This window comes from Balearica regulorum, chromosome 3 (assembly GCF_011004875.1).
Source record: "Balearica regulorum gibbericeps isolate bBalReg1 chromosome 3, bBalReg1.pri, whole genome shotgun sequence".
Classification (NCBI taxonomy): Eukaryota; Metazoa; Chordata; class Aves; order Gruiformes; family Gruidae; genus Balearica; species Balearica regulorum.
The window spans coordinates 14,219,900-14,244,602 of NC_046186.1; the positions used below are offsets into that span (position 1 = coordinate 14,219,900).

At 36.3% G+C, this 24,703-nt stretch overlaps 1 protein-coding gene across 5 annotated transcripts in view; it reads left to right on the top strand.

Moving 5' to 3' along the window:
• The window catches only part of NBAS (NBAS subunit of NRZ tethering complex), a 179,588-nt gene that overhangs the window by 115,471 nt on the left and 39,414 nt on the right, over positions 1-24,703 (top strand). For all 5 annotated transcript variants that reach the window (XM_075750595.1, XM_075750598.1, XM_075750596.1 and 2 more), the window contains 6 exons: positions 1,575-1,825; positions 3,609-3,943; positions 13,490-13,708; positions 13,957-14,159; positions 20,044-20,133; positions 22,385-22,580. In XM_075750595.1, coding sequence (XP_075606710.1) covers positions 1,575-1,825; positions 3,609-3,943; positions 13,490-13,708; positions 13,957-14,159; positions 20,044-20,133; positions 22,385-22,580 — 1,294 coding nt within the window. The remainder of the gene's footprint in view (positions 1-1,574; positions 1,826-3,608; positions 3,944-13,489; positions 13,709-13,956; positions 14,160-20,043; positions 20,134-22,384; positions 22,581-24,703) is intronic.

A 24,703-nucleotide genomic window follows, 5' to 3' on the forward strand; every position in this document is an offset into this window, starting at 1 on the left:
CAGGAAATTGTATGTTTGCCTGTCACAGAATCTGTTATTGCAGGATCTTTCTGAACAGCATAATGAATCCTTCCTATCCACCACCAGCCCTTCCCCAAAAGCACCCAGCAAACCTCTGTAGATCCTGTCAATATAATTTAATGTCCATCTAGCCTTTAGTTTGAACTTTGGGTGCGGACAAAAAAATGTATTCAGATCACGCTTTTGAAACAGATCAGTTCCAAGTGTCTGTTTTGTCTGATTAATTCACATCTGAAGAGTGAATGATGCTTTATTTCCATTAATACGTGTTTATTTCCATTAATATGGTAGAACACTTAACAAATAACAAGAATTTAGAGAATTAAAACAGTGCTTACAAGGCTGAAATGTGAAAATAACTCAAAAATATTTATTCTCCCTCAGAAATGAGAGAATCATTTTTAAACTGAGAGAAGGTTGTGTTTGTGGTATTTGCTGTAAGAAAATCATCTTCAGGAAGGAAACCGAGGCTTATTTTACTTGGATATCAAAGGGAAACACTAACTTACATATGGCATTTATACTCAGGAAAAATTGATGTTGAAATTCTAATTTAATCAATTTTAAAGGTAGGAGAAAATCAAATGGGATTGGAAGACATCAGATTTCCAAATGAAATGTACTACCTGATGTGGCCTATGATTGGACTCTGGGGAGAGTCAAGGTGGTAGTCTGTAAGTTACTTCTTCCCTCAGATTTTAGGTAAAACTTTCAGTTGAGAAAGGTATAAAGTTAAGATGAGACTTCCTTGATATGCACCCATTTTTCTCCCAGCTGAGGAAAAAAGGAGTGATTGCATTCAGCTATCTTTTATGTAGTCAGCTGGAGGTGTCTGAATTCATGCTGTGAAATAGCTAATGTATTCTTTTTAAAAGGGTCAGAAAAAAAATTTCCTGAAGCAGTAAGACTGGCTGAGGTCAACCCAAGACGTGCTGATATTTTCATAAGCTTTCACGGATGACAATTTGAGAAGCAACTTGATAAAACTGTCAAATGAAATATGCTAACCATGAATAATAGTGTCAAATAGATTAACTAGTGGGCAAGAGCCAATTTTCAGTGATAATATCTCTCATGGCACGCACAGGTGTTCATCGACTACAGAAAATACAATGTCATAGATTGGGAGAACTTATAATCGGGCAATAGGTTTTTGTATCATCATTCAGCCATAGGGGTTTGGGGTTTTGGGGGTTTTTTGGGTTTTTTTAAAGGCTTCCTGTACACATATCCTGGACATATGTCTACTTCTACATATAGCTCTACATAGAGATGTGAAATGCTGCTTTGAATTGCACTTCAGTATTCGTGACCTTTAATCTGCACATCCAACTCAACAGATATGTACAAGGAAAGACAAGAGCTCCTTAGCTTTTGTTTATGGAGAATAACAGCTATCTAAATATTTATGAATAAGTATTTACTCTTTTAAAATGTTTTACAAAGTTGAACCTTAAACAAAGGAAAGCATTGTCCTGTCTCCCAAGTGTGCAGCTGAAGAGTCTTTCATGGTACGCCCTGGCCTTTAAAGCCAAACTTCTTTCTAAACACAGGTTGTCAACATTGGAAATAGAAGAAAGAGCACAAAGTCTTGGTCTCTTTGAGACTTTGAAAACCAATCCTGAAACCTTACATGAACACATGGTTAAATATGTTTACCCAAGTATTGAAGGTAGAGATCATCAGCGGTTGCTTTATTATTTTACACTACTTGAAAGCTGCGGTTGCTCAGAAGTGGTGAAGCATGCTGTTAAACCTGAAACTCACATCCGACTCCTGAAAAAATTCAAAGCAGTTGCACCAGGTAGGAGAGTTCCTGTTTCTTTTCTTCATAGCTGTATTTATTGTTCTGTTATGTGAGTGTTGACATGATTATGCTTATCTAGGTTATAATCTCCAGGTTTGTTTGTTTGGTTTTTTTTCAATGAGCATATCAGATGAATGCAAGTAATTTAGTAGGCTAATCATATCTTATAGGAGTAAGTTCCTTCTCTTTATATTACTGGAAATTCAATTTATCACAAATGGGTTTCTGTTGGTGATGCAAGTTAAAATTATTGGCAGTGGTTCATAGTGAATTTTTAAAGAAAAAAATAAAACCTCCTAGAGCATAATTTTTAACACTGCAAGTTTAACATGAATATTCTTAAAGAACTTAAGACAGTTTACCTTGCAAAAGTCTGAATTATGTAATATATCAGGAACTTTTAAACAAACAAACAAAATGCTTAAGGAAGGTAATTTTATTTAGTGTTTTATCCTTGATGTTACCTTTTGCTTTTGCAGAACTACAATGTTATTTGTCCTCCTACATTATCAGACAGTGCCTATGAATGTGAGCTGCTGGAAAGCACTCAGAAATTCTTAATTCTAATTTTAATTTGCTTGTTAGTCAAGTATTAGCAGTATTTTGAATTTCAGTTGAATAACTCCAAATCCAGTTTCAGAATGAAAAATATGCACTGTATCGGATTACCTGCTGTGGGGCATGAATTAATTGTTCAATGCTGGAACCCCATGTGCATCAGATGCTAACTTTGCTGCAGAATTTGAAGAGATTGTGTGTATGAAGTCATGTATTGCAGGAAGAAAAAAAGGCAATATTTTTTTGGGGAGGAGGGATTACCTTCAGTTTTTACTGATGTGTTTAAAATGTGTTTAAACACTCAAGTTCTATGATGCTTGTCAAAGAAAAATCTGTCAAGAAATTATTGTCTTACATTATTTTTAAATATTGCTCAAAAAAAAGTCCTAGGACAGTATATCAGACATAAATTAATCACTTTGTGTAGTAAGAAATTAAATCTATTGCATCTGTTAACCATAGTTAAAATTCTCAGTGTTCAGCATAGTTTATAGATAGTAGATAAGGAATAACATCAAGGTGTTTGTAGAGGTTACAGTCCCTAAGCATATGAAGAAAAATATGGCAATAGAAGTCAGATGTTTTAGGAATTACATGCATAGAGAATAAAGTAGTATTGTTGCTAGATATATTTTGTTGTTGCTAGAATAATGTGCAAGTGTTTTCTTCATATAGGAACCAAAGTAGTAACAGGACTCTTGTATTACATAGATATTCATGTAAATGGATCTACGTTTGTCTCTAATTGACCTTAGTTTACTTGTGGTTAGTGCCGTGCATTTTTGCTGAGATAGATAGTGCCAATTTTTACATGATCAGAATACATCTTTTTTAATTAATGAAGACTCATGTCTTGAGGTGCATGAGGTTTTCTACGCTTTATATTAAAAAAAATAATAGCATAATTCTATATATATTCTGGCTTCTTTGAGAATCTGGGTTTTTTGTTTTGTTTTGATATGTAATGGTAAAATATGTTCCAGAGATGGAGAGATTTCACATGCATCAGGACATCATAAAATCGCAGTGTTACCTGCATACAAACCTGTCTTTCTCCCTAGTCTCTCCGTATGTATGGTTGCAAAAGGAGATGGAGCAGAGTCTTTCTAGTTCTGCAGATACTGGTTTAGTATTGATTGTTTTACACATAAATGTAGAGTTTCAGTAGATTTAACTGTGAATAACTTTTATTTTGTTTGCCTCTTTCTCCTTCTGTAAATAGGTCTTAATTACAAAAAGCTAACAGATGAAAATGAAAACCCTCTGGAAACACTGGAGCCCGTCCTTACAAGTCAAAATATCTTATCTATTTCCAAACTGGCTCCCAAAATTCCTAAAAAAGATGGCGGCATGCTGTCACCAAGCTCTATTTATGCTGTCTGGTTACAAAAACTTTTTTGGAATGGTGATCACCATCTCATTAAAAAAATACCAGAAACCATGGATGAATGGCTACATGCATATGATATGTGTTCAAAGTACTTGGATAGACTTGATCCAGATGATATTGTCACTTTTATCGATGAAATTACCTTTTCTTCAAAAGCTGTCACAAAGGTAAGATATATTTGAAGAATTTCAGACCTCAAGTGAGACACAGTTGAATATAGTATCAAGGAGAAAGTCTCAGCAAATTTTTACATTTTTCATTTTACAGTTTTTAAAGATAAATTCGTAAACCTACCTTCCTCTGCCTACCTCTTGTTTTTATGACTGCCAGGATAAAAAAAGATTTTTATTCAGTTAGGGGAGTTAGCTCTGTGAATAAGAGAGGTTTTGATGGAACCCCGAAGTTTCTGTATTCTGGTTCAGCAGAGAATAAGATACTATTCTTGTGTATTTATTTTACTTGTGCTCATCCTAAAATTCATGGTGCTGCAGGCTTGTGCTTAGTACCAGGCTTTTGCATTCTGAATAGGATGCTCTACAGAGAAGTGTTCTGGGCCAATGCATATGGTTTCTAGGCAATGTAATAACATAAATGATAAACTCTGTCATAATCTCCATCTGTCTGAAAGCCTGTTATGGAAAGAACATGTTTTAATGCCTGTAATATATATTACCAGATCTGCAGTTTCTTTTTGCCCAGTGAAACCTACTTATAAAGTTTTTTCTAACATAAAGTTTTACCTATGCTTTCTTATGTAGCTGTATTGCCAAGCACAGAAATAGAGATGAGATATCTTAGATACTTTATTAAAAGATCTTGAGATGACTTCACTAAGTTCATCTGAAATGAAAAGATGGTAAAGAAGTCGTGTTTTGTGGGGGAGTTTGTGTCTTATCTTCTCTATTCTGGATTGTGTTTGTTTTCCAGAGGTGTTTATTTACCACGTTCAATGACGTATCATTTGTTCCCTCTCTGGATATTGTTTTAGTGTTCCCACAATATTAGTATAAATTTATTACAGCCCATCTAACCTCTATCTGTACCAGAATTTGGTGAAAAAAAAAATTGCTATTCATTGAAATGCTAGGAAAATGAAAAGATTTGTCAGCACCAAATTTATGCTTTGATCTATCATGCTAGACCAACATGTTTTATCACTACTTCCATCAGCTGCCTCTTAAGCCTATTCAGCAGAACCACTGTCGTCTTTAGGTGTTTTGATCCTTTTTATCACGTAATCGTACTGAATGTTTCATGCTTATCAGGAAAGACTGACACCCTGAGAACTCATTTGCTAGGCCTGAGCCTGGACTGAGGTAGTCAGGAGATGACTGTGGTCTAATGAGAAGGAAATATCATCTTCACGTATGATCACCACTGGTGACTACTTGAAACTCTTGCTGTTAATGTATCTTGGGTATTTCAAGATTATTTCTCATTTATTCCAGATGAATGATGCAGGGAGAAGATGAATAGCCTCCACTGTGTATCTGTTTTGAAACAGGTTTATTTTCATTTGTTTATTTCTGTTCAGGATTCTAATACAATTTCTCTATTCTCTTACAATAAGTAAGAGTAGCAGGAAGGAGTTGTTGACAGCAGGGTTATTGTGGTTGGTGGCCAAGCAGAACTTCGTAGCAGAAGTCTGTTAGCTTTTTGGCCATGAAAGATACTAAAGAAATGTCTGAAACAGTTGGTCAAATCAGCTGATTTAGTGTGTCCCCTGCACTGGGTTTGGGAATGAAACAGCTGTTTAACCAGCTTGCAACTAGTTTTGCCTCAGGATCCCATGCAGTTTTCAAGTGGAAGTGTACAATGAAAAATTATCATTGTAGAACCTGAAAACTTATTTTTCAAAGATCACTTTTCTCTAACTTTGATCTGGAAAATGTTTCGTATATAAAAGCTGCCTTTTGGCGTGCACCTTTTACTTAAAATTTTATCCTGTTTTGAGGCTCCGCTGGTCAGGCAATCGCTCTTTTAATCTCTAATTCAGCACTTTCTTCCCAGCCTAGTTCTGTGGCCAAGTACTATATTATATCAGTTTCCCATTCCTCTAACAGATGAACATTTCTGTGTTTCATGGAAACACAGATATTAAATATACTTAAAGGACTGCAAAAAACCATAGTCATTACCATGAAATAATCTCTGCTGTCACTGAGACAGGTGAGTTTTCTCACATACAGAAAATTTGTGGAGTTCTTTTAAGTGGACCTTGAGAGGAAGCTGAAAGTGAGATAGTGTGGGTAGGTTTTTATGAGTGCTGAGAGGCAAATTGGTTTGGTTTTGTTTTGCAAAGGGGGAAGGAACAAAAAAAAAAAAAAAGCAACTACTGTACACACACACACACACACACCCCCTCCCACCCCATCAAAATTTTGTAAGAAGAGGGAGGGAAAGGAGAGAGAATAGTAGAGGGAGGTGACGAAATGCACTCCAATGTCATTGTGGAACAACATCTAAAAGCCCCTCTTGGTCAGAAACGATCAAGTCTTGAGTGATGAGGGGTAATGGGGGAGTAGGTTGCGTAGCAGTGTAAGCCACATGAGTTGAACTTCAAGGGTACCATTGCTGTTGTCACCACGTGGGAGCTTAGGAAGCAGACATCAGAATATCCCCCACTGTTTCAATATATCAACAGTAGTAAGGAGAGAGGCAGGTGATGGACCAGCAGAGCAATAGGAAACCTCTTCTGCTTGTGTGTCCCTTGGCATGATAGAGAACCTCGGAGCAGAATGCATAATTGTACAAAAAGGAATGAAACTCCAGGGGTTTAGTGGTGACTTCTGCAACTCCTCTTACTGAGGAAGACAGGAATGTGCTGGGCTTTGACATGGGTCCTCCTCTTCGCCTGTCCCCTTTCACTAGCTCTTCTTTTCACTTTATTTTTTAAAACCTCATGTTTTAGCTTGAGACACTTCATTTGTGTGTAATGTCACAATAGTTACAGCATGGAGTATGGGTTGGTAAAAGAGAGGGCAGCTGGAGATCTGATTTATTACAGAATCTTCCTCCTGGTCACATAGAAAAATAGTTTGTATTTGCATCGTGTGAGGATGCTGTAGCTGCTAATTGCATTGTTGCTCCTTCTGTGCTACTAGTAAATGGACATCTGAGAGGAAAGAGGTAGTACTGAAAATTGGAGGATAATTAACTTTATGATGAGTTGGGCCAGCAGTGACTGTATGAGTGGATGAGTGAGCAGTGCTTGACTAGGCAAAGGAATTGAAAGAATGTCTGAACTGGAGAAATGGATGGGGAGTTTGCACTTGTGAAAGCACAACTAACATTGTAATGCTGGCATATAGTTTAGGTTGTGACGAGGTTTTAGGTGCTTTTAGCTCTAAGAGCTCAGAGATTCTTTTCTCCCATATTTCTTGCAATTAGTAGAAATGAGTTACTACTAAGAAGATGAGATTCAGTTCCCCAGCCTGAAGGGTTCAGAGAAGGTGACATTGGGTGGTGGGAATTGTGCGAGCAGGGGTGCATCATAGGGGGACTTTAATAAATCATGGACCTAAAGTAATGTGGTTAGTATACTGGATATTCTGTATGAGATGGATCAGACTGCTTCCCAGAATTTAATATTTTTTGATCTGCAGTGTATCCTATAGGATATATTTTATAATTTTTGAGGGGTTAAGGGTGACTTGTAAATCCAGAGTAATCCTTGATTGCTCTAGTGGTTAATTATTTATTGTTCATTTTTTAAAAATGCCTTTCTTTGCTAAACTGAATTTATCTAGTTTTGAGACAAAATAGACCTTTTGTCTGCTATACTAAAGAGGTAGTCATCAAAGTTTGCTTCCACAGTCAGACGTTCAGTTGAGGCCACTTAAACTTGACTTTGATAAACAGAATGGACTGACCTTGGGAAGTTTTCTGGTCTTCTTTTTTTTTTTTTTATGTGTGTGGTGTGTTTTTTGTGGGGTTGTTTTGGTTTTTTGACAAAGTGGGGTTGTTTCATGTCTTTTTTTTCCCCCAGCTCTTCCATTATTTTTATAACTCCTCTTTGGACCCAGTATATCAGCATCTGTCTTCAATTGAAGAGGGTAGAGATTGATGCAATATTCCTGTTGTGTTTGTGGTACGTGAAATAGGTGAAGTTCTTCACTCTTCATCAGCACCCTCCTCACGCATTGAAGGACTGAAGTATTGATCCTTTGACCTCAGCAGGTTACTGCTGCAAGCAGTGAGAGGGTTCCTGCTTGTTGCACTTCCACTCAGAAATGCTTTCAATTCTGAATAACTATTCAAGTTTTTCTGACTAAATAATAATTTGGTCCACCTTTGGATTGGTAAGCGTAGGCTGTTTGCGTGTACGGAGCAGATTTCTCCCTAAAAGGGAGATATTCCAAATGTTCAGTGGAACTACTGCTTCTATTTTTGCGTGCATTTTGAGTCTGTCATCTTTTCTTCCAGCAGCTCTGCTTTTAAGTAATTCTGGCTTCATAGATTCTTAATTATAGTAATGATCACATCAACTTTTTTATCTTGATGATTTCCTGTTTATTCCCCTTTGTGTGATCTATGTGAAGCATTTTAGGTAATTTGGGTATTTTTCTGTTCTTTTGTTGCTGGCATTTTGTTCGTTGTGCTAGATGATCAGTTATGTCTTCAAAGAACTATCTGTTTCAGAGATCATAGGTCATTGTCCCGATGTTTGTTGATTTACAGTATTCTGAAAAAAACCCCCAACAAAATGAAAAAACAAAACCACAACTGAAAACAATTACTTTTTGATCGCTGTGTTTTCATTATTGAGGACATGCTACAAATGGGGATGCTCACAATATGTTGATTAGGAAGAAAAGACTGCAGGTTTAGACAGCAAAAGTAGAATAAAAAGCAGTAGTATAATCCATTAGGTGTTCTGTAGAGAAAGAGAAGTTATTTTCCTTACACAGGTTCTTCCTCACAGCCTTCCATAGGCTTGGCCACATTCATTCAAACTGTAGCTGATGATATTTTTTGTTTACTATTCCATCCTTCATAACTTCTTTTCCAACTGCTGCTGCAAAGGAAGAACTTTGCTTGCAGCTTCATGTTTTTAATTGAAAGGTTGACTCTGTTTTCTCTGAGTCAGTAATGCTTTTTTGGCCATTTTCTTTTTGCTTAAGCAGGAATACCATGTCCGCATTTTGACCACACACCAAGTGGGTGAGGAATGGGAACCTGTTACAACTGGATATTAACCTGCATAATTTTCTCTTTCACTTTTAATGACTTTAAATGCCATTTTTACTAATTGTATAAAAAGCTCAATTTAAAAAAAACCTCAAGAGTAATGTTCAGTATCTTTTGTCTGGCTGATTGACTTCTTAACACTCTATAAAATGCTAAGGAAAAAGACAAGGCATGACATTGCCTGAAGAAATGTGTTAACAGTGTTCTTACGTAGCATGACTGCCTTCACATGTTACCTTCTGAATTACTTGGCTTCTTTTTAGCACTTTCTACCACTGTACTGCAGTCCATTTGTCTTGTCTGACCTTGTTTTCTTCACGGGTATTGACATTACCTCTTTTTCTAATATCAGAACATTTTTAGATACCTTCTTGTGCCTTGCCATTAATATAGTTATTTTAATTAAATCTGCTTCAAGACTGCAATGTCGTGAATAATGTCTTTAACTGGATCCTTACAAGCATTAGAACTTATACACTGATCTCCAGATGTACTGTACTGGGTCTGGCAGGGATGGAGTTAACTTTCTTCGTAGCAGCCCCTATGGGCTGTGCTTTTGATTTGTGACTAAACCTGTGTTGATAACACACCAGTGTTTTGGCTATTGCTGAGCACTGCTTGTGTAGTGTCAAAGCTTTCTTTTTTCCTCAGCACCCCAGCACTGAGTAGGCTGAAGGCAGGCAAAAATTGGGGAAGGGACACAGCCAGGACAGCTGTCCTGGGCTGACCAAAGGTGCGTTCTGTGCTATATAGTGTCACGCTCAGCAGTAACAAACAGGGTTGGAGGGTGTCTTCCAGGATGGTTATTGCTTGGAGATTGGCTGGGCATTGGTCTGCTTGTGGGAGGTGGTGAGATGCCTTTGCATCACTTAGTTTCAGTTTGCTCATTTTTTTTCCCCCCTCTCTCCTTCAGATATTGAACTATCTGTCTTGATCTACAAGTTGTCTAACTTTTGCTCTTCTTTTTCTCTCCCCCCATAGGAACTGGGAGTCAATTTTTGTTATTCTGTAACTATTTAACTTACTTCTGAATTAGCCAATGTAATTTGCTTTCCGTTCTAGTGTATCTGGTTGGCTTGTAGCTACGTGACGTTTGGTTGGTGGAATATGTAAAGTTGGGATTTAGTGGCACACACGGGAACTGGACGAAACTGTTCCATCTGAACATCAACAAACATTTTTCATGATGAGGATGACCGATCACTGGCACAGGTTGCACAGAGGGGTTGTGGAGTCTCCCACGTTGGAGATATTTAAAAGCCACCTGAACATGGTCCTAGGCAGCTAGCTCTAGGTGTCCCTGCTCGAGCAGGAGGTTGGACCAGATGCCCTCCACAGGTCCCTTCCAACCTCAACCAGTCTGTGTTTCAGTGTTGCTGGGATCCCAGGTTCCTGTGGCACTAAAAGGAGAGCTGTTTCCATCGTCTCAATGTTGCATGCTAATCATTGGTAATGAGAGAGGAAGGGTCAACATCTTCATGTGCAAGTGAATGTTACTTGTACAATACTTTATTAAGAAATACTTACATATTCTGAAAGAAATGGCTTTCTGAGATGAGTTTTTACCCTGAGGAGTGAAATCTGTTGAGCTGAAATAGTATGTGATGTTCCTTGGTTTGAAAGTGGAAGAAAACAGATTTTTAGGATTTTTCATTATGCATTATAGCCTATAGAATTAAAAATCTTTTTAAACTGTAAAAGCTTTTTAAAAAGAAAACTTCACATGCAAAGAAATATCAAACTAGCCCCTAAGCTACTTTTTTTATCACTGGATATGATACCAGATCTCATTACTGAAGCTGACTAGAAGTATGGAGAATAGCCATTCATGTTTTAGAATAAAATAACCAGAGAAATGATATGTTGGTAGTGCTGCATTTTGGCACTGTGCAAGTATGAATGCAAAATTAAAATAGTCATGGGAAGACCTATATTCTCTTTTTTAATGTTCTGTGCTGTATATGCTTATGACATCATGACCTCTAAACTAGCCATATATTCACACTGTTCTCTAGGATCTAACAGTTAGATGTAATGCTTAAATTGTTTGCCTTTTGTGCATCTCTCTTAATTGCATTTTGAACATTAGAATGTACAGTAGAAGGGGAAGAGTGGTTGATGAGAAGCTCAACATGAGCTGGCAGTGTGCGCTTGCAGCCCAGAAAGCCAACTGTGTCCTGGGCCGCATCAAAAGAAGCGTGACCAGCAGGTCGAGGGAGGTGATCCTGCCCCTCTACTCCGCTCTTGTGAGACCCCACCTGGAGTACTGCGTCCAGCTCTGGGGGCCCCAGTACAGGAGAGACATGGAGCTGTTGGAGAGAGTCCAGAGGAGGGCCAGGAAGCTGATCAGAGGGCTGGAGCACCTCTCCTGTGAGGACAGGCTGAGAGAGTTGGGATTGTTCAGCCTGGAGAAGAGAAGGCTCCAGGGAGATCTAATTGCAGCCTTCCAGTGCCTGAAGGGGCCTACAGGAAAGCTGGTGAGGGACTGTTTATCAGGGAGTGTAGTGACAGGACAAGGGGGAATGGGTTTAAGCTGAAGGAGGGTAGATTTAGATTAGATGTTAGAAAGAAATTCATTACTGTGAGGGTGGTGAGGCACTGGAACAGGTTGCCCAGAGAAGTTGTGGATGCCCCATCCCTGGAAGTGTTCAAGGCCAGGCTGGATGGGGCTTTGGGCAACATGGTCTAGTGGAGGGTGTCCCTGCCCACAGCAGGGGGGTTGGAACTAGATGATCTTTAAGGTCCCTTCCAGACTAAACCATTTCATGATTCTGTGAAAAATGAAATTTGTAGCTGTTTTCATCTTTTATCAAGTTTACAAAATGGATATATAAATTCATCTGTGGTCATTGAATTTTAATGTGATAATGAAGAGTATCACCCTTTCCCTGCTTATAGTAAACCCTGATATTGAGGCCTTGTTCAAAGTAATAAAATCATACTTAATTTCTTTTGATGGGAATGGAACTGAGTTGAGTTTGGAACTGAATGGTAAAATAGCTTTTATTTTTACCCTGTTATTGCTGACAGGTTTTCTTAGCTCTTATGATAATGTCCACCCATTTTGCTTTTATCATTAAAAATGTCCAGTTGACCATTACTGTGGTTCACAGGAGCAGCACTAAGAAACAGGAGTAACCCCTACATCTTTCGCTCGGTATTTTTAGGCGGGGGTGGGGGAGGATGATAATTTAAATATATAAGCTGTAGAACATTTTGCTAACTAATCCTTAATCAACCTTTCTGTGTCTTTACAAGTAGATCATTTAATATGATGTAAACACCAATTTGACTTTCTTATGATAACGCTATAGCAGTTTAAGTTTCTTCTTTTTTGTGGTATTTCAGCATCTTTCCTATTCAGTGCATCATACAGATTCAAGCATGGTTTTCTATTTATTGTGTATTTCAGGTTGAAAATTAAGTATTTTTTTTGTGTCTTTGTTCAGTATTCCAGCAACTAAAACACCTGATGTTAAAAGTACTTAGTGCTGTGAGTTTAGGCAGAGGAGACCCCCACCTATTAGAAAATATATTGTAAGCATCCTTAAAACTGTACTTGAAGTTATAAACTAAGGAATTACATGTGACTTTTAAAAATCTTATTTCAGACTTTGTTTTGGACTTACAGCTGAAGCTGTGTCCTTCCTGACTTAGAAGTGCAACAGTTTGCTGCAAGTACTGTCTACAGTATTTCCATCTATATCCCTTTTCAAAAATACTCTTGGTATCTTGATGCTTGGGAATCTGTGATCATTGCCCAGGCTCTGTTCTGAAGTCCTGAATTCCATTCTGACACACTGGAATGACCCTGTCGTGCTAGATGGAGGAGTAGGGGAAAATGTCGTTCAGTACATGTATGACTCTGTATTTAGAAATTAAAACCTGTGAGAAGTTTAATGGAAAAAAAACCAAAACCCAGACTTTCTTGTTTCAGTTTAATGGCTAGATACATCTAGTTGTACAGGTCTTTCAAAATAGTAACTTGCTGTTTTGTGTAATTTGTGCTTTAAATAGTTTGATTTAAAAGTTGTAGACCTCTTACTGGTTTTTTTTTTTTTTTACTTATGATTATAGTCTTAGGGATACTTTTTAAACAGTGATCTAAACCTAACTATTCTGAAGTTTATGTTCAGCATTTAGGATCTTCAGTTAATCTTGTAAAATGATCCCTGGACGTTTCTCAATGCAGAATTAATAAAAAACAAAGATTAAAAGGTGGCAGTCTACAAAAATCATGAATATTATTAGGGAAAATAAGTTTCATATGTTTTAATATGAGCCAGATTCAATATCAAGAAAAGAAAGGACAACAGAAGAATGTAAAGGAATACTGATCCTTTTAAAATAAATTACTTTTAGTAATTAATAAATTAAGAAATAAGGTTGCTTCTCATAAAATATATCATTTAGTTTTATGCTGTGCTGTACGACAGTGGAGCCACTTGACCTCTAGGCACTGCTGTAATACAAATTTTACTGTACAGATGATGAGTGATTAAATATTGTATAATATTTTTCAGCTGCCAGTTGAAGCCAGGATAGAAGTGACAAAGAAGGCTATGAAGGCAGTAAAACATCTTTCTGAGAAATCAAGAAAAAAACCTTCTGAAAATGGCATGGAAGATGCTAAAAATCCATCTGTTGCTTATGAAGAAACTCTGAATCACTTGCAGCAATCTCTTGCTCATCTGGAAACACTCACTCATAGTTTTATCACTTACTTGAAAACCAGCGAACAGGTAATGATTACTGATCAGATGCTTGTTTTGAGTGTTGCCATGACTAGCAGTGATGGACATCAATCTTCTGTCACATTTTATTAATGTTTTGTAGCTTAGTTTTTGTTGACCTGGTCTTTGAAAATTCAATTCCATCAATTTTTTTCTTTTTCGTAGTGTATATTAAATCTTGGTAGGAAGATTCTGAATGATACATCCCTGTAAATAAAGAGTACACTGATTCATGTTCAAAAATTATCCGTTCACAGGATACACTACAGAAGTATGGCTATTTATATGATTTGTCAAGGTCGGAGAAAGAAAAAATCCATGACCAAGCAGTAGCTATGTGTATAGATGGACAACCCCTGGACATGATACAGCAGTTGTTACAAGTGGCTGTTGGAGATCTCGGTCTTTCTCCCAAGGATATTGTCCAATATGCTATTAAAAAAATTGTATGCACATTAAGGTAATTACAATGCCACAGTTAAGCCCCAAAACCTTTCTTCTGAGTTTTATGGGGGTATTTTTTGTTGTTGTTTTTGGTTGGTTGGTTTGATGTGGGGTTTGTTATTTGTTTGCTTGATGGTTTTTTGTAGCGAGTACTTGTTTGCTTTGGATATCTGGATTTTGCACCCTCAGTGCGATGGAATCCATGTGCCTGTCTTGATGTTCTCTGTCAGAACAACGTAACCAAGCAGCACAGTCCCCATTGCTGAGATGTTAAATTCTCCAGACAGCAAGCAGAGAATGAAGTTCTGGGATTTTATATCTACATCTCTGTCAGTATTTGTGTTCCCAGGATGGAGAGAGCCCAAGATTTTTTTTTTTTTCCTATCATTGTTGACAGAATATCAATGAGCTCTTAAGAATCCTTCTGTCCATGATGATTTTTCCTTCAGAGCAGCATAAAAGAATTCACTTTGGCTGTTTTTCTGGAGTCAGATGAAGTTATTTCATCAGAGTTTTTTCATTTGAGGAAGCTCTCTTGGATTTAATGTTGCTGAGTGCTGCCTGTTGCATCTCCCTGGCTGGGTCTTTGATGTACTGAATTTCCAAATGAAATACCACTGTATCTGTAACCTAGTGGTTTCAATAGAAATATTTTCTCCCCCTCACCATCTTTTTTTCTTTTTTCTTTTTTTTGGGGGGTGGGGTAATAATTTTATATCATCTATCACAAATGAACAGATACTTCTCATTTAACTATTCATACAAAGCTCTCTTCTCAAGTATTTCTGTTCCAAAGAGTTACATGCAACAAGTACATATGAGTATTTTGCTGTTCGATGGCTGCTAGACGCTGTTTGTCACTTCTAAGACCACTTTAGATACGTAAAACTTTGAGAATTTATCTTCTTCTCTATTTTATGTGGGCAAATTATGTGGACAGGATGATCTGAATGCACATACCAGAAATAGAGAAACAAGTCTAGCATGGAAAGTAGTCTATGGCTCTACCTTTTCTTCAGCATGTATGTGTATATTACAGGAGATTGAAGTGCCACAGATGAAAAGAAGGCAGCCTGTCAATGTGTCTGCGGTCCTCTTTGGCAGAAAATTGATTTCTCCTGTCACTCAGTTTAAGAGTGTTCATAGCATCCTCAGCGATGGTAGAGCTTTTACGCAGCAGCATAAGTAATATTGTCTTTCTCGCCGGGGCTTGTCCATTTGATGAAGAATAATTTGGCTTCAGATAATCACTGTCCTGCTGTTTCTGACGGGAACACAGCAGTGTGATGCATCTGGATATAAAGCTCACAAAGTCCAGTTATTTCAACTGTAATGAGTCTCATTAATATGCAGACTGTGAGAAAACTGTCAAAATTCTCCTTTCTACTCTGCTTCTTATCAACAATTTTCTGTGAGCTGAATTATTTGTTCTTTATATGCATTGCAAGGCTGGAATGTCTGCAAGTTGATTTAAAGTTCTGGGGTAGAGACCATGACCAATAGCTCCTGTGCAGCACTTTCCAGTAAAGAAGAGAATGCCTGTCTCTCCGGTAGAGAAAACTGTAGTGGCAAAGATAGTAGAATTAACTGGAGACTTCAGATAAACTCAGAAATTCACTCATTTGGTGATGTGACCTAATGTGATCAGTAGAAATTTTTTTCTTTTTTCTTTTTTCCCTTCTTTTTTCTTTCTTTTTTCTTCTTTGGGGGGAAGAGGAAGGTCATTTCATATAATTGATGATAAGTGAACAGACAGTGACCTATAGAAGGTTTGTCTACTACGATAATAAAAAGCATGAAGTGAAAATCTGGCATAAAATAAAATAGAAAATACTTGAAATAATATCCTCCCTATTATGAAATTCAGTAAGAGGTTAATATTGTAATCTAGTATCACTCTAAATATAGGGAGCAATTAGAAGAAAGGTTGTTGCTTGGCATCTCTTAAGGCTGCTGGTATTAATGTTGTTGCTGTGAATAAAATTGTATGCATCTCTATCCTACACGCTTTCAAGCTAGCCACGTTTTGTGTGATACTTGCATTTCAGGGTCAATGGGCAAAAACTACAATGAAAGAAGTAGTCTTGCCTATGTACCTGGAATGACAAACTACTATTCAATAAATGTAACATTTCAAGGGAAAACTCTTCAGGTTTATTTCTTGGAGCTTTGTTATGTTATACAGTGTGGTGATTTTATACAATAGTTTTGAAAGAGATCATGTTGGAAAAGTCATTCTTTGACAAATAACCTTCAAAGTAGCAGTTGTAAAGTTGTAACACTGAACTCGTGTCCAGATGGATGTAGAATTTCATGAGATTTTGGAAGCATTCACCAGGCAACGAGCAGGAAAGGTTTGGTGAAATGTTGAGTTCTTGTTTCATGGCCAGTGTTTTGTGAAGAAGGTAAAACCAGCTTTATTACACTGAGTAGCTAACTTAGAAGGAAAAAACCCGGATTTTTTACTGTCACGTCTCACTTGAGCAGGGGTCGTACAGAGTAATTTTGTAACTTGGATATCATAATTTCATGGTATTTCTGATGGAAATGATGATTTGGCATTATGACTTTTTTTCCCCAGCTTTGAATGATCACACCAACAATAGATTATTCTCTTATTTTCCTGATAGTTAGAGGAAGCACAAACAGGAAAAGGAAAATAAGGTTGGAGAAATAAGACGATATCAAGCATTCCCAAGGAATACCATAATTAGGATAAGAGATTTAGATGAAGTTAATTTATTCTCCTTTCAAGCATTCTTTGTACTTTATTGGATTTGAGGAACTTGATTAAATATGCATCGCTTTTTCTGAAGCTGAACTGAAATCAAAATAAGCCTTTATCAGTGTAATTACACCAGGCTCATGCCTAGGAGTTTTGAGGTGAGCACCGAATCCTGTTCTGTTGTTTGAAACATGCATAAAATAGCATATAATCTGTGTGGAAGACTAATCTTTCATTAATTATATTTGTTTCTGTTAGTAGCTGCTTATTTTTAATCATTAATTATTAAGAAAAGAACAAGGCAGCAATCTGTGGAAGCTTGACACAATTATTTGTCTCATGAGCTGTAATCTCTTTTTAGTTTCTCTAACCATTAGGCAGTAAAGAAAATACTAAGCTTAAAAAAAATGCTAGCTTTCAATGTTTCTAGATTTCTTTTTAAGATACTTCCTTATTCTAGATAACTTACTGTTCAGATTCTCCTTTCCTCCTGCTTAGTAGAATAGTATCTGTCTGCGTATGACAAACTTGAAGATTTCTGTAAATGTTTGTGCATCTGCTGTACTTGAGAACCAGCTTCACAGATTTATTATCTGAAACAGCATTTTTCTGTTTTCAGAAATGCCCAGTAACTTTTGGGTACATATTTCTTTTGACCCAAGTTTTTTTTGAGGTGCTCAAAGCCTGGTTGCAATAGGAACTAAAGACTTTCATTTCTAATTAGAGAGATGAAGGGCTTTTCAAGAGCAAGTGCTAGGACTGTTCAGAACCAGTCTCCAAAATTGAGGGTACCCAAAATAGAAGGTTTGCTGTTCGTTCTCCTTTGATACGAAAGTTACTTACGTACACTAAAAATAATTTAGGGTAAGTAGAGGTAGTACAATCTCCATTTCTGTAGTCCCAGTCCTTTTCTATTTTGGAAAATCATCATTCTCTTCTTAGTATGTAAGTTTTATACACATTCCTATAGTTTTCTTTAGATATGCCATGTTATTGCCCTTTGTTTGTTGTCTTTCTATTACAAACTTAATTGGAAAAAAACCAAAAACAAAACAAACAGAAAAAAGCATAATACTGGAAAATTTAAATTTGGCCTGTAAACAGAATATTAATTAATACCTGTCTTCACTCTGGGAATGTATCTGAAGTTTTCTCCGCTTTTTATTTTTAAACAAATTTTAAACCCCCTCCTAATGCATGCAGCTGCTTGTGTAGAAAGATTAATGCTGCTGTTCTTTTTACCATTTCCATACTTCTGCAGTATTGGTGTAATATAAATGAGGAGGTTTTTTTCTTTTTTTTTTCTTTATTTTATTTTTAATGGAGCATTCAGTTCTTTTTCTTCTCCTTTCTGTGAAAAATACACCTTTTTTTTGTTTTTTTTTTTCCCCTCTGAGACTGATTTTTGTGTGTGTGTTTGCGTGTGTGTGAAAATAGATTTTATCTTTTGGACAGACATTATCTCTCTTTGGGAATATGATATCCTGGATGTTTCTGTACCATAAATTACAAAAATTATAATTTGATTATTACCAGTCATTCTGAAGATGATTAGAAAACTATCTAGATTTAAACTTCACTTTTCTAAAATTTATTTAGAAGCCATATGGTGGTATTGGTATTAGCAATCACATTTCTATCATAGTCATATGTAACATTATTTTTGGAGGAAGAGGCTAGCGTTACGAGCTTTCTACCCCTACTTCAAACTTTTGAGTGCAGTATAGCAATATAAAATGCCTAAGGTAAACGAAGCTTTCATCATGCAACAAATTATCTTGCATCTGTTCTGAATGGAGTCACATGTTGATTTTAAATCTAGTGTTGATCACTGAAGTGCTGGTCACCTATTAAGATAAAAATAAAAATAGAAAAGATGAAAGCTCTGAATACAGAAAGACATTAAAGGTTATAAAAATTCATGTGTCTATGCCATATAATCATTTTTCAGGCAATAGATTTATCTTACTGAAGTAATAAATGACAAAATTATAAACACTCTCATAATTCTTGACAAAAAATTGAGAAATACTGCAGTTCTTTTTACACATTAAAATCAGCTATACAGCATATTTTGGCTTTGGACAGAACAGAGTAGTCTGGACACGTATTCATTTTTATTAAGAGATCCTATAGGAAGAGGCTGACATTTTTAGTAGCAGAAGAGCTTTGATATGCTGATGAGCTGTAGAGAAATACACTTTAGGTTTAGTAAGCTAACTTTGGAACTATTTGCCTTTCTTTCTCTTTATTCAGTGCAGTACTGACAAATTCCAAGATAGGCAAAACTATTGTTTTTCTAGTTCAGTCCAGGCATCATTACCACTGCAGTGGTTCCGTGAAGAGAGGGAGTGTAAAATCCCTCCCGCTTCCAGCACCAAGTCACATCTCAGGTTTGCTTTGCTGAAAATCTTAGCAGAAAATATCACTTCCATGACATTAGGAGTGAGGGCGTTTTTTTCCTAGTGATTTTTTTCCCCAATATTTACTACCTTTTGACCTGTGGAAGAACACTGTATCATAACTGGAACATTTGATGGGGAGCGTGATTCACACTTCTCTTTTCCTACACACGCACAGCGGATGCTGTTTCATGGGTGGCTTAATCCTCCACTTTCCCACATGCTGTTCTTGACCAATGTTCCCTCCTTTTTAATTTTGTTGGTTCTGGTAAGCATCAGCCTGGTTGATCCAACTGAAAATGAATCTCAGAGGGGGTGGGGAAAGAAATCTGCTGAATCCACATATGGGATTCTTTTGACTCAGGTTACAGTCCAGTTGGTTTAACCCAATAGTGATACTGCAAGATGATTTTTGAAAATAAAAGATGTTGGCATTTATGTGTAACATTTAATCTGTTTAGTCGATATGGATGAGATCTTTAAGGTAATGAGATTACATGTGCATATTTTGCTGACCTAATCTGTGTTGCAAGTGCTAAATTTTAACTGTTCTTTTTCTTTCAAGTTTCACTTAAGTATTTTAGTATTTCTTTCTCTGTCTTTTTTCTTGTTGCTCCTTGAATTACTTTGACATAAAAATGAAGGTGCTAGTTAAGAGGGAAAGTGGAAATTTGCTGTAATTATTGAACAATTCATGTAAATCCTACAGGTGGATGGAATTAGATCAATATTAAGGACCTTTTTTATGGTAATTTTATGTCTTCCCTTAACAGTGGAAATGGTGGGTCATCTACATCAGTGAAAGATCCACTTGGAATCCTAGAAGGCATTGTTTCTGCAGTGCATGCAAGTGTTGAGAAAGGGTAAGAACTTACTGTGTGGTTTCTTTGGTTAAGACTTTGAAAGATACTTCTCGTGAAAGCATCGAAGGTATGATACTGAATGTGGATGATTTTTCTTCATGAATATGTATATATGTAATGGATTTGTATTTAACTTTATTCTAGAGCAGGCTATCATATATCAGGTTCAAAATCTGAGCCCTGACAGAAGCCTTTGCTTGGTCATTTGGAAGGAAACAAGTCACTGAACCTAAAATTTAGATAACTATGTATTATGGTGATTTGAGAAAATGTTTTTTCTGCTGTGACTACTGCAGACTGAATATCTACCAGGATTACTTCACTGCTTTTGTTTCAGTATAGTGGATAAATTACAAATAATAATGACTCGCTTTCAGATATCTGAATGTAGATATCTAAATTTGTCAATATTTGTAGGGTATAGTGCGGAAACAGTTTCACAAATGCCGTATAATGCTTCACCACATTTTTTTCTCCTCTTTTGGGGTTGTCCTTATTTCAGGTCACATAATGATCTGTATGTCTCGCTGACATTTTCCATTGCATTTCTAGTAAAGACAAGGAAGGGAAAAAAAAATTCAGGTTTCTTTTTCCAGATGTACAAACTAAGAACTCATATGTGATAATAAAACCCCATACTCTCTGGTAGCCAGAAAGAACAATTGTACTATTATGTGGAGGCTTCTCCACTGACATTAAATTATTTAAATATTGGATACTGAAGTAGACTGAATTGATGTCCAAATCTACAGTAAATCTTATTTGTGATATTACAAGGTAGACTGGGAGAGTCAGTAGTATTTTATTCTGAGATACACTTTCTGGACTCTTTTATTTGTATGTGTCATCAACATTTAACTGCTGAAACAATAAGCTGGAGTGAAAGTAATTGTGATTACAGGAGATTGTTTACATTCATTTAAATACTTGTTCTCACTTATCTCCTTAAACCTCAGCTATTCAATTTGCAAAATATAAATCTTTCCCTCAGGAAAACATATATAAACATCAGGTGTGAGCTCTACAAAACTCTTGAAATATTCCAGCAGGTCCTCTTAATTCCCAAACTTTTAATCTACAGTTTAAATGCCAGCTGTATGGCAGAGACATGTCTAATTTAGCTGAAGTTCTGAGCTAACAGTATCATTCAGACAATATTAAGCCTAAGTAAAATTGAAATCCTTGTAATATGAAAACCTGAGCTGTCAATGTTTATTATTTCAGAGCTGCAAGACAGGTTAAATTGGTGTTTTCTGTCTGATATTACTTTTCCATCTGTCTTGTTAAGACGAATAAGGGAACATTAGTTATAAATCACACTCCACCTGGAACCACTTTCTTGATTTTTTTTTTTTTTAAGGAAAAAAAATAGCTTTAGTTTAAAATACTACTGAAAGATAGCAGAATAGCATTTTCTGATTTGTTACATGCTAGTTTATAGCCTGTAAGAGACATAACAGATTTTTCTGTCTGCAACTTCTACCTGGTTGGTGAGTTCACGGTAATCTGTGTACTATAAATACTTTCACACAGAATGTATTCAATATAATATACTTTTTGAATCAAATTATTTAATTAAGAGTTTTTCTAATTAGCCAAGTCAGGAAAAACCCAAAACTTAGGGGTTTTAACATCTCTCTCTTTTTTTTTTTTTTTCTTTCTTTCTTTCTTTCTAGGGGTTATGGGCATTCTGCAATCATTATGATACTAGACCATACAATAATCAAGCTGGCTAGAGGTGGTACAGAAAAAAAAAAGAAATCACTAGACCTACAATCAGGAGAAATTAATTTGTGTATGTGGAGTGTAAAGAAGGGACTTGTAAGGAAAGAAAGAGAATATAGGGTAATATGAATAAGTATCAGATGTAAAAATGTCATATTTAAAAGGCAATCAGTCAAGCCGATTGTCCATAAAGTCAGACAACATGGAAGTACAGGCATCAGTCAGGAGCAGACACCATAAGAAGGCTTGGATTTTTCAGGTGCTGAAATCCAGCACCATTACAATAGGATTGGCAGTCAAGTTAGTATGTGGGAGAGTATGTAACTGTATAGATGGATTTCTGTGGTATTACATGGTTATTTGAAGTTCACTAAAAAGTGCTAGTTTCTCTGCACCTCACAGGGGTGAGCTTTCCCATTACGTATTTGTTTTACATTGAATGTACTTGTTAACAGCTTTGAAACTACATGTGGGTCTGTCATTAGGATTACCAAAGACTATTTAACACAGTATTGTTTAATTACAGGGAGAAAGTAGTTTCTTCAGATGACCTTCTGGAGTGGTTGAGACCTTTCTGTGGTGATGACTCCTTAGCTGTGAAGCCTCGCATCAGAGTATTGCAAATTCTGGAGCAAGCCTTCCATCTCAGTGATGAGGATAGCAGACTACTTGTGTACTTCAGGACACAAGCTGTTCTCAGAGCTTGCTGGCCTGAAACAAAGGTATTAATATTGATCGCTATAAGTGATAGCATAAGACTGTTTTTATACAAGGATTATATGATGAAATGCCGGTTTCAATATATGGTTGCAATGCGTCCTGTTGGTATGAGAACTAATCCTACCTTTCTTTTGAATCAGGTTTCTAATACATTCTGATTCTTTGAAAAACTAGTGAAGTAAAGTTAATGGTCTCTTCAGCTTTTGTTTGGGATGAGTACATAATACAGAGCTTGAGTAAACACTAATGATTTTCCTCCATGTCAAGCATTGACTTTGAAATTTTTGTATATTCTTACTTTTCTGACCATTGTTTCTGTCAATTTTACCTTCCTTCTTTATCTTCTATTTTGTGTGACAATATAGTCAGAATTAGAATGAGAATTACTGGCCACTATCTTTTTTTTTCGTGGGGTCTTTAGTATTATTCTGTGAGTATGTAATAGGAACATTAAGGACACTCTCAAATGGGAAGACTTAATTTATACGGAATGCATTTAGTCATAGTTAGTCTGCTGTTGTCTGTCTTATGAGGCAGCACCTAACAACTGAAAGACAGTAGCTGCTTAAAAACAGCACATACTTTACTTTAACTGCCCAAGTAATAATTTTAAGTCTTTTTCAATGTAAAGTCAGGAAAAAATAAAGTCAAGTCCTTGCTGACAGAAGTTACTCTTTGCTATTTATTTGTTTTCCACTGAGACAGAAACTCTCCAAGTTTTCAAGCCTAAGACAAATTAAGTTTCCTTCTAAATTAAAGGGTGAGAAAATGCCTAGCTTTCATTTTTTAAGTATATGTAAAACTTGATGTAAGACTGGTAAGGATCTTCTAGTGAAAGTTTGTGGGAGTGAAAACACTTGAGTTTATCAAGTAGAATATTAAAAATTCCACATATACAAAATGTCTCTTGTTGATTATTCATTAATATTTGAACTGCTTTATTTCATGACTCATTTTGGTGAAGTGCTTAATATCCAAGTACGTATTTTTAGAGGTTCTACATTTAGTCTTCTAAGTACAATGAAAAATATACTAACGCTTAACAGGAAGAAATAGTCATGTCTTTGAAGCATGTGCCATTTTGAAATCATGAGTATTAGTTGCTGCATGTAGAATTATTCAGAAGCAGAGTTATTTTTTTGTGCATTTTCTGAACGCCTCACCCCATGCCAAGGCCTTATGGAACTAAACCAGAACATTTCTAATAGTTCCTCAAAAAAAATTGTGCACAAAAATATTTTATATTCATATAAAACAAACACAATATCTGTTTTGACTCACTGTGCTGAGATCGTCCAAGGGAATAATCATAATAAAAATCATAAAAAGAAAAAGAAAATGCTTATCTTTTAGTTTCTTTAGAAATTACTTTTTCTCTTGCATTCACAATAATACCAGCACTTAATTCCTCAACTGCTCCTCAGGTGTCTGTCTATGATTGGATTCTTCATCTTTAGTTCAGTCCTTTGTCAATATTTGTGTTGCCTGTGACCCACTTTCCAATCCAAAAGCGTTTCAAGTCTAAAAGATTCAACTAGAGTGTGTTTTAAGAAAAAAGTTACAGATAGATAATAGCTTTCATGTCTGTGGAAGACAGAAAAAGAACCTGTATTTGACAGAAACCTTGTAAGACTCATTACGCTTGTTTGAGAAATATATAAAATAAGATCATTTTTATTTTCTCCCATAATCTGGTAAGTCAAAATGTACATAACTTTACAACATGAGATTCGCATCCATTTGCTTTTTGTCTGGTGATGGTTTAGGAATTAATTGAATGCATTGCATATGCTGCTGGCTCACGTGTAGCTCGCTGGCCACCAGGACCCCCACAGCCCCCTGAGCAGCAGATGTGGTGGATTTTTAGAGTACTCCTTGTTTTGAGCAGGAAAACATACCTGTTTCTTGTGAGGGAAGAAGTTTGTACTTACTCTATCCAGCAGTCCATTTGCTCATAACACAGAGTTGCTGATCACTTCGGTGCTCTGCTCTTTTGCTGATGCATAAGCAAGTAGTGCTTGCAGCCATGTAGTGAAAAGCTTAAGTACGGTGCTAGATAAGCTCAAACCTTTCAGAGCTAATTGTATAAAAATGTGTCTACAATACTGTAATATAAAATTATCTG